The 11277-nt window shown below is 39.6% G+C and overlaps 1 protein-coding gene across 1 annotated transcript; it reads left to right on the top strand.

Moving 5' to 3' along the window:
* The first annotated feature begins 1060 nt into the window (after positions 1–1060).
* On the top strand, positions 1061–10182 carry cth (cystathionase (cystathionine gamma-lyase)). The gene is made up of 12 exons (XM_034675609.1): positions 1061–1359; positions 3146–3227; positions 3404–3499; positions 3605–3714; positions 3995–4129; positions 4275–4332; positions 4860–4937; positions 5371–5523; positions 6228–6349; positions 6936–6988; positions 7318–7456; positions 9005–10182. Exons 1-12 carry the CDS (start codon positions 1174–1176, stop codon positions 9020–9022), a joined length of 1230 nt encoding a protein of 409 aa, XP_034531500.1. The 5' UTR covers positions 1061–1173; the 3' UTR covers positions 9023–10182.
* Positions 10183–11277: the final 1095 nt, after the last annotated feature.

Raw genomic sequence — 11277 nt, 5'->3', positions numbered from 1 at the left:
TAAAACACACGATGAACACTGAACTATGTATATTCAGTTTTACAGTAATCATTTAGATAAATTGTAAATCATTTCCGGCTTTTTCAAGATTCAAGATTCAAGATTCAAGAAAGCTTTATTGCCAAGTGAGCTCGCACAAACAAGGAATTTGACATGGTGAATGGAACACTGGTACTTCACAACAAGACAGTAAGGACACAACACGACAGTAAGGACAATAAATATATAAACCTGAACACAAATCCAAAAGTTCTAAATTAAAATAAAAATAAAAATACTATGTGCACAAAGAAAGGTAAAAAAGTACTGTTTAAGACATGAAATAAGTTAAATTAGCCTAAGCTAAGTGCACATTTAGTAGACGAAAATAATAATAAAACTATGTTATGGGATAAATCACAATGGTTTTTTTTTGTATTTGTTTTCCGAAATTCATCACTGATTGGGAGAGCTCAGTGACATCTGAAGGTATCAAACCAGCACTTGTGTTTCACTGAAGAATCACCCTCCCATGGTTTACACAGACCAAGGCAGAACACACACAGTGAGATCTGAGGTTGAGTCAGTACAGAGCACTTCCTCCCCCTATGGCACAAGAATGGAAACACAACTTAAACTCCTGTTTTCGGAGCATTGTGGGTACCATGAAGAACAAGAATGTGAGAATTTTAATATACAATTTTTAACAATAAACATTTGTGGCGATTGAAAAATATCCTGTTAGTTGGCTACACATTAGTTGTTTTGTTCCGTCTTTTCACATTCAACTTAACAGACTTACATTTGAAACTATTTTGAGAATTAATTCCTCCAACATTTCCCCCAAATCTGCGTATCACAATGTAATCAAGGTTATTAAAAATACATAATTATTGCGAAACAAGAGCACAGGGTGTAAAACATGAAGTGTGAGCTCCCTGATTCAAGCTGCAGGAAACGTTACATCAGTACACACACAAAGAACGCACACAACGTGCGCGGTCACGTGGTTTGGACGCCCCTGCCGAACCACCAATCAGCGCCCTTCCTTGCTTGTTGATGAGCGCTGATTGGCTGACACCGACGAGTGCAGCGCACGGCTACGTTAAATGACTTTCCCCTTTACCATTAACGGCAATGCATACTCAGACACCCTGAGCTTAAGTTAGTGTACATCAAGGGGAATACACTGCCATGGAGCAAAATCACAAACAAGAGGAACAGAGCGAACTGTACGCCGGCTTCAGCACGGCTTTTAAATCGTTCGCTACAGAGGCGATCCACGTCGGTCAAGAGCCGGAGCAATGGAAGTCCATGGCTGTGGTGCCACCGATATCTCTGTCTACCACGTTCAAGCAGAATGGACCAGGAAACCATGCTGTAAGTAGCGGGCCTATATGACTTGATTACTTAAGGAGAAGGGGGGGCAAGGGGTTGATGGGAAAGATCTGGTGGTATGCACGTGTGTATAGCTCATATGTTGAGTCATGCACGAGGACTTAAATAGGATATAATCTAATATGCTGTTGTTTGAGGATTATCCAAACATAAAGCGCATTATTAAAACGACTCTGAACACTTTGGATTAGCTTTATTGGAAACAGAATGTTATTAGTTATGAGTCATGCTGTTGCTATGTTACCTTATGGCTGAAGTGATGTACAAATATTGTATCCATCCTAATGGATAATTAAGTATTGTAAAGCCCAGTAAAAATGAATCACAAAACAAGCAATTAAGAAATACAATAAAAGAAAGATATTTAAAATTAGAAATAATAATAATAATTTGGTGTCCTCTTATGTACTTACGAGATCAAACAGAAATAGCTAGCAGAACTGTCATTGTAGACATCTATGTTTTACCCCTTTTTGTTCATCTATACACATAATTGTGCTATCTAATGCATGGTAAATATGGGCTGTATATTATGTTGTATAAAAGAAAGGGGACGATGGAGGAACATGATGTAGGCTGTGCGGATGAGTGGCTGTGTACATGTATATTACACCTTTCTTACTTGTAAGAAGTCACACATCAACATAGACTTGGGTTTTCCTCTGCATTCACATCTATCCCACAACTTAAACCAGGCTGTGTTGGATAAATATGCATTTGGCAAAAGTTGACCTGTTCAACTGCTCTTCATCTCTGTCAATTATTATACACCAGGTTAGTCATGAGTTGTTTTAGGCAGCACATCAAAAGTTTGGTTTTGCTAGTGTAACTACAATCTCATTCAGAACAACATGTCATAAAACTAATGGGAGTAGAGTTCACTTCAGTCCCCTCAGTCTTGGACCAAGGTACAACAGGTTTAGTCAAAGAATGATTGAGTCTTTACTTGCTTCAAGTTTAATCTTAAGGAATATTCATTAAATGAAGCATCAATTATTCTAAATCAACTGATCAATACCCACACCTACCACTCATGATGACCTCTTGACCTTATTTTGTATGTTCCCTGTCCTGACTACTCCCACCATGTTCTGACCGCACTCACAATGGCCCCATTTCACATGCAATAGAATTTCAAAAGCTACTATGACCCCTAAAGCAGCAGTTGCTGCGTGTTCAGTAATTGCACAATTTAACCTGTCAAACCATAACAGTAACCTTAAAGATTATTTGGCCACCAAGAGAATGCATCACAAATCTTTTTCATTTTTTTTCTCATTTCAACAGTAAAAGATGTGTGCACTTTTACCAAATAACCCAATCGATTTTCTGAATTCTTCCAAACCAGAACAACTTTAAGTTTCACCCAGCCTAGAGCCTGAAAACCAGTTGTCTTTTTTCAGCAGAGAGAAGTTAAATTACTGGGTACGACCCTATTATTTAAACAGAAATTGACGTTCCTGTCTTACCTCAGACTAAACACTAGTTAGTTGTTTTCACAGCTGTCAATTCTGTGCACAAAGACATTATTCACAGACCATTGAGTGGAAGAAAACACTTGCATTGTGAATCTGTGATGGCGGTTAGCTATTGCATGTGTGGAGAGTATTGTGAAACTCTGTTTGGTGAGAGAGGAGTTGACAGTTGTGTAAGGCAAAACATCTGCCACAAAGAATACACTTTTTTTTTTAACTGAAAAACGTTTATTATGTTTACTATGATGAATGTATTTGGTAACTAAGATGTCTTATAATCATGTTCTTTGTAGGGGTTTGAGTATAGCCGGAGTGGAAACCCTACAAGAAACTGTCTGGAGAAGGCTGTGGCTGCTTTGGATGGAGCAAAGTATTGTAAGTAAGGCTGTTCAAAAGAAACACAGCGTTAGAGAGATATTTAGTATTTAATTACATTGTTTCTAACAAAAAAAGCTCAACTAAAGAGATTAGAATGGCAAACCGTAGCCTCAGTTTACTCCAGTATTAACAGGATTTGCAATCTCACAGACCTCTGTACTTTCCTTCTGCAGGTCTTGCTGTTGCCTCAGGGCTGGCGGCCACAGTGACCATCACGCACATGCTCAAAGCCGGTGATGGCATCGTCTGCATGGATGATGTGTATGGAGGTGAGAAAATGCATTATGATTGTTTCCTCATGTCTTAGAAACACAATATTCACTCACTTGCAAGTTGAAGGATATTGTGAGCACTCTCAATTTCTCAATTAAAAGGCACAAACCGCTACTTCCAAAAGATCGCCAGGGAATTTGGTCTGGAGGTGTCTTTTGCCGACTGTACAAAGCCGGAGAAGCTGAAGGCGGCTCTGAAAAACAACACCAAAGTAAGACAAAGGATATATGATGTTCTTTTTTAAGTCAACAGTTAATGTGGTAACAGTTCAGTCTCCTCTCCAGCATATTGTCTTAATTCAGGTCCATAAACAAACAACATGCAGACCTTAAAGTTGCGCAGCTGTTTCATAACAGGGTGTGTCACTTTGCTGTGGGCGAACTTGAAGCAGTCATTATGAATCTCCCTTTTGTAAGCCGGTACCAGCTCGCCACATTCTGCTTCTCAACATGCTGCTACAATTACATGACGTCATCTCTTTCCCCGTGTAGATGGTGTGGATTGAGACACCCACCAACCCCACCATGAAGGTTGTTGACATCAGAGCCTGTTCTGAGCTGGTTCACAAACACAGCAAGGACATAGTGGTGGTTGTGGACAACACCTTCATGTCAGCTTACTTCCAGGTGAGTGACAGATGTGCACTTCAGGCTCTTTTGAAGTTGAAGCAGCAGCTTAATAGTTTCCTGCTTGTTGAATTCCAGCTCATGTGGAAATGAGTCACTGATTAACATGTGTGTGTGTGTGTGTGTTTGTCTTGTGTACTTGTAGCGCCCCTTGGCTTTGGGAGCTGATATCTGCATGTACTCAGCCACCAAATATATGAACGGTAGGTTAAACACGTTTGCATGAATTTCAATGTCAAAAGATCCAAAAATACAAGATACAAGTTTAATTATTTTGCAACAAAAAATCAGGAGGTCGAAATTTGCATCACACAGCTGAATCCCTGTGTTACTAGAGCTACCCAGACTTATCCAAACCAGCCGCAGTTATTTAGAAACATGTAACACTATTCTCAAATAAGACATTTTTTTCTCAACATATAAGATTTTCTTAAAAAATAGGCTTGTATTAAGCCTAGTTGTTAAATTATGCGACCATATAGTAGGCAGCCTGGGTTCAATTCCAGCTTCTTTCCTGAATGTCATTCCCCCGCTCTCTCTCTCCCAGTTTCCTGCTCTATCCACATTACTATCCTCTCTAAATAAAGATGTAAATCCCCCCAAAAATGTAACATTAAAATGACCTTATTTATGATTCTTTAATTTTGTGTTTCTCTAACTGGCTCTCATTATCTTCTCTTTGTTTATCAATTCTCAACCTTTCGTCAAATCCTGCCTTTTATTTTGACAGGACACAGCGACGTTGTAATGGGTCTGATATCTGTGAGTCGGGAGGATCTTCATGAAAGACTAAAGTTTCTGCAAAACGGTGAGTGCGAAAGAACACACATGACTTATTGCCATTCATCAGACAATGGTGAGTTGCTGCTTTGACAGACTTCATCAGATCAGATGTGGATTAGTTTTTAAACAGCTTGTACGTTGTATTGCACATGCATCGACTTGTTTATTTATCTTGCAAGACGGCAAACATTTGCCTGATCCGGTTCTGCCAGACACAGTTTTGTAATAGGTGTAATTAAAGGTAACAGATGTATTTGAGTTCACCTCCAGCTCTGCCACACTCAGTATTTAGTGGCACAGTTGTTTTGGCCTCACCTAGATTTGCGCAAGATGCTCCTCAGGCCAAAGCTAAGAACCAGCGTCAAACCTTTTCACACTGACATATTTGTTTGCTCTTTTCGTTGTTTTTTCTAAGATTTTGTCATTTCTCTGCTAACTTCCCTCATGTCTTGGTTCAGCACTTGGAGGTGTTCCCTCTCCCTTCGACTGCTACCTCTGTAACCGAGGCCTGAAGACGCTACACCTGCGGATGGAGCGGCACTTCAAGAATGCCATGGCTGTGGCTAAGTTCCTGGAGGCTGATCCCCGGGTGGAACGTGTTATCTTCCCAGGTGAAGTTTCTGCTGTTGGGTGTAGCAATTGCAACATGTCATCACTTTCATAAAACCCAACCACATTATTTACCACAGTCATGCCAGGGTATTGCTCAGATATGCTCACCATCACTCCACTACTTAAGTGCAAAACACAAAAGCAACCAAAGTCATTTTAGTTTTATGGTGAAGTATGCACACTTAATAGCATGGTCATTCAAATTTACAATGCCCTCAGTGAATGCCGTTGCTTTTTTGTTTTTTTTTACAGAAATCTATTGCAATCTTGTCGTAAAACATCATAATAAATGACTTATTATTTAGCTTAAATAACCCTTAGCCACTTGACCACTTTAAATAAGTTCACATTTTCTTTTGAAGGTGGTCTCAGGCTGCTAAAGTCTAAACAAACCAGGGTAAAAGTTGAATCATATCAATAGTAGCATGCTGCAAAAAGAACACAAAGATCGTAACAGGACTGGCCTTGACTTTTTATCTTGTTCCCCAAAAAATGTGTCAACCATTTACATGTGCTTAATCTTAGATGTTGTGTAACCAATCCTCCTTTACTCATTAACTTAACATTTTTAGTATCTAATATCTTACATCTTAATCTGTTTGATGGCAGTTCACCAAATAAGTACACAGTCAACACTTCACTAAAGCATTATCACCCTGTTTTCCCTACCTGACTAGTTTGGTCCTGTTCCTCCTCCTCCTAGGTCTGCCGTCTCACCCTCAGTATGACGTTATGAGGAGACAGTGCACCGGATGTCCAGGGATGATCACCTTCTACATTAAGGGGGAACTGGAGCATGCGTCTGCCTTCCTCAGTAATCTCAAAGTAATCAACATTTTCATATGATCCAGATGATGTGTTCAGTTGTTTGTCTTGTAAGGGTCTGACACTGTGAGGCTGGAGGGAGAGTCTCTGGCAATATAACTGGATTAGTTTCCTACACTGATAGTGTAAGCTGGTGATAAAGCACCTCAAAACAACAGAGGCACAGGTGCTTATGCAAAAGCTAAAGTCCGACTTGCAGATATTTTGTAGTTTTTAATCTGTCCAGCAGAAGTGAAAAGACATTTAGAATATTTTACAGAGTGACACTTCATGATTATTCTGTCAAAGCATAGTTCCATTGAAATGTTGAGACCAGCAAAACAATGAGGTAGCACTGAGATTTTTTTTAATTTTCATTAACTTGTTTAAATTGAGCTGATAGCTTATTTTTATGAGCAATACTGAGTTTAGACAACATTTTAAATGTAATCCAGCACAAGCATTATGAAATGTCACTAGGAGCTTAAATTATTTCTTTGGTTGGACGCATATTGTCTTTTGTGGGTCCTTTTTTTTTTACTGGCTGTGCAAATTATTAATGCCCAAGAGTTACTTAACTTCATGTCCTTTTTGTTATATTTTTCAGATGTTTGCAATAGCCGAGAGTCTTGGGGGTTATGAAAGTTTAGCAGAACATCCGTAAGTATCCATGCAGGATCATGTTGTCCATTGGTAATTTCTCTTAGTGGTGATTTTTCTGCGTCAACAAGTCCAAAATTAATAAATTTAAGGTATTATAAAGGTAAATAATTCATTCATAAGCTACTTTTAAAAAGTGTAATGTATCAAGGGTGCCACAAGGGGGCAGCAGAGATGAAGATAAAAAAGGATGCTCACAGATTTTTATTAAGAGACTTTAGAGCAGTTGCTCTGAAATCATAACAGCAATAATCAGTATTATAGCAGAAGGATATTTCTCTGTTTATGGATCATATATCTCAGTAGATTTGTCTCTATGATGATTTCAGGGCAATAATGACTCACGCGTCAGTTCCGGAAAAAGAAAGGGGCATCCTAGGAATCAGTGACACACTGATCCGGCTCTCTGTGGGACTGGAGGATGAGGCTGACATCATTGAAGATGTGGAGCAAGCACTGGATGCTGCTGTGAGTAAAAACTGATGATGGAGTTTCAGTTAGTCCCCAAGAAACCAACATGTTTGTACATCTGTTGAAGTCACTCTTTAAATATCAAACCCTGACACCTCTGCTTTGTTATATGGTAAATTCTTTGGTAAATATTTTCACACATAAAATAAAATATGGTGCAGAATCTGGCACATCTGTCACTATAACGCAAATTCTTCCCAGGGCACAAGTGAGAATTTTCTTAGGAGCATTTATGGAGAGGCAGACCAGGAAGACTTGCTGACCAAGATTGGGTTAGGTTTACAGCAGTTGCATGCAGTGCACTTTGCAGAGGACTGTGGTATATCCACTCCTCCCATAACCTCCCTTCTCCCTGCTGCACAGCCAGATCCATCATGCGCTGTGATTTGTCTGTATCTGTGCTGCAGTCTGGGGGTTAGCCTCTCTCAGGGCCGTTCACCGAGGATATTCCTCTATTTTTCGTATGCTCAGCAAAAGTGTGAGAGTTGATATTGTAGATGTGTCAGAAAAATCCCTTTCTCTTGTGTTACCATATTAAATAAAGATGGATGTTTGCAGACTCAACTCTTAGTAATACTTAAGGGAGAATTATTTGCCACGTGCAGGATTATTACTAAAACATTTGAAGTATTTCTGCTTTGGAGACCAGCCGCTGCAATTCCCAGAATCCACATTCAAGTCCATTGCTTGGGTTCAGCTTTTCTCACCTCTTTGCCACGTTTTCTCTCATATCTAGTCGTGCTTATCCAGACATCTGCGTTTTTATCACATTTCTCCCTCACTGGAACGGCTAGTGTTGGCATCTGAGGTTTTATTACACCTCGAACCTTCTCTCCATCCTGGCATGGCAACTGAGGTTTTTACCAAAAGCTAATTATCTGGATCGAATTATTATTTTTTTCTTGTCAGGGTGGAAGGTTTATGGACGTGTATTTTATATTATGCACTGAGGGAAAGTGGGAAAAATTTGAAGTAATGAAACAGCAAAAATGCAACAGCTCATTTAGAATCAATTTGGCACACAAGGACCCACGTTGGCAGAGATTCTATTATTTAAAACTGTAATAACAGAGCTCTAACTTTCAGGCTGTGGACGATCCACCACTCACTCTCTCCTATCACCTAGATCCCCATCAGTAGGGAGTATCAGTTTCCTAAAACTCTCCTTGTGCAGCTTTATCCTGCACATCAGGCTGCACATCCTCTCCTCAGGATTCAGATAATGTATCTGAATCCCTCAGCTGCCTGGCTGGAGCAAATTGAAATTAAATGGAGACAAGTATCTCTAAGAACTGTCTGTAGGCTCGAAGAGGGGCACCTCTGATGGGTGAAGCATTTAATTGGAAGGGATAGAAGGTCAGACAGGGGCAGGCTGTTAATCTTACAGCTAAGTGACTCATCTCTGGGTTAGCCTGGAATAACAAACTTGGCTGTTGGTTAATGTTTGGTTTTACCTGCCATGGTGCATCAACTCTTGACCTCACTCATGCTGCATGTTGTTGACTACTACTTATCAGTTTTCCTCTCCCTGTTGTCTTCCATTAGCATCCAAAGAAGAAGTGAGCAGGCTGGCGTTGAAGCAGCCAGAGAGGATGATGCTCGGAGGTACACGAAGTCTTAAAATCAGTGCAGATCAACATGTGGTACCTCAGCTATGCGCACAAACAGCAGAGATTCACCTATCAGGGAACAGCTTATAAAAACAAAAATAATTATACTTCCAGTGAATAATTGACACAATTGTAACATCAGAATCTGATGCCAATTGTACCAGAATCTCTCTTTAAATCCTATTTATCTGATGCTGGTTTTGCATTGTTTTTATGTTTGTGAGTTTTATGTTTTAATTCAGTTCTGTTTGGAAGGCTTTAATGTGGCATTCACCAATCAAGATTCTGCAGGAAAATCACCAAACACTGTATTTACTGTATCTTTTCACTGTATAATCCTGTGCTCTTCAGGATGCATCCTAGTTTTCACGCTCATAACGGTCTGCAAGTGAACCATTTTATGTCACCTCTAATTAATGAAGCTGTAATCTGTTTGAATTACCCTTTTTATTAGCAGTGCCACAGTGTGCTCTTCAAAAGACAGATGTGTTCTAATTAATCTGACTAAGCAGACTTATACTGGCACAGCTAATGCTCCATGTACTGCCATGAATTCACACATTCTCCAGCTGAAATCCATGAAATAGCTCACATATTTCTATGAGAATACATAAAACATCTCTTGCAAAAGGAAGAGAAACTAGCATATTTAGCTAGACTAGAAACTTCATATTATGCTTCATTAGGCCTTACAAAGAGAATATCCTTCAATTTTGATTATTTTCACGATTTATTCCCAATGAATGATACGTGCACATACTTATTTGGAGCAACACTGCAGAGTAATAACAATGTTGATTTTTTTTTTTACTGTAATAACTTAAGATGGTTAAATGGATGTTTATCAGGAAACCGTTCAACAAAAAGTCTCACGTCTTTTTGCAAAATCCAGTCAAAGCATTTACTCCAATGACAAATCCAAAAACGGTTTCCATGTCCGCACTCAAATGTGTATCTCTGAAAAAATCGACCCAGCACTCCCTCCTTCATCCTTCTCCTCTTATTCCCCCATCACATCAATGCTTAGTGCTCGCTTCATTTGGGACAGACCACTCAAGATCAATGTGATTATGTAACCGACAAATCCATTAAAATCAGTTTGCTGTACAAGTCTCTGTGTCTCCCTTTCTCTGAACCGTTGCACAAACAGTGTAATTGCGAGCTCAGAATCAGTTACCGTAGCAAGTCGATATGCCAAATTCATTGTAGCCTGGGTAGTGTAATGCTGCATGCTGGGGCTTAAGCTGATGGGCCACATGAGTTAGTCACCATCCTAATGATCAAACCATTAATGATTTTCATGAGGAGACTTTCTTTCTCATCTTAAAGGTTTTGGTTCGCTGGAACTTTAATTTCTTGCAAGCTAGCATCATGTAATAGATTTTTCATCTCTGAGGAGATTCTTAATCAGCCTTTAAAATTGTATATAAACCCCATCTACATTCAAGTCATTGCCAAAGCCTGTGTATTAATTTAGCACCCCCAAACAGTGCCTCCGAGAATTTATGAAGTCTAGCAGGTCCAGTCAGACATTATAGATTTGAGCTTAATGGAAACTGGATTGAGAGACAGGGTCTGCATTAAAAGCAGAAGTGCTACTGAGGTGTTTGAAATTCAGGTCCTGACACTCCCAACCTTGATCCTGGAGGTTGGATTACTCAGTGAGCAGTTAAGAGTTTTGTTACTTCATCTTTCTGTGCAAGTTTTCAGGCTCTGTGAACTTGCTTCAGTCCGTGCAGACCCGTTTTGGAGAACCTGTCTTCATTAAATCATTACTCAAGTGTGGATACAAGTCTCTGTCGACAGACTGAGTGGAAGTATTAAAGGTTATGTTGTGGCCATGTGGTGTTTACTTTAAAATATGACTACTGGATATCATTTACTGCTAAATATGTGACATCACCAGTTTAAATTGCAGTAGTCTTCAATATAAACATATAGTGGCTTTTGTGACTCCTAACAGAAACAAAACCACCCACTTAGGTTCACTGTAGGCCGTCTGCACTCCCTCTCCTCCCCGTCATCTAGAGTCATAATTCACATTCATGTTTACTCATCTGTTGATAAGAAGTTTGAAGATCTGATGGAAACTTGCTGTGTCACTGACTGAGGCGCTGGAAAAGGAAGCCAGGAACGTCCATATTTCCCAGAAATCCAGTGACTTCAGATGCAAACAGCACAGTCATGTTCATCAGTCTGGACTTCAGT

The sequence above is a fragment of the Notolabrus celidotus genome, chromosome 2, assembly GCF_009762535.1.
Source record: "Notolabrus celidotus isolate fNotCel1 chromosome 2, fNotCel1.pri, whole genome shotgun sequence".
NCBI lineage: Eukaryota > Metazoa > Chordata > Actinopteri > Labriformes > Labridae > Notolabrus > Notolabrus celidotus.
This window is presented reverse-complemented; position numbering and strand designations above follow the sequence as displayed.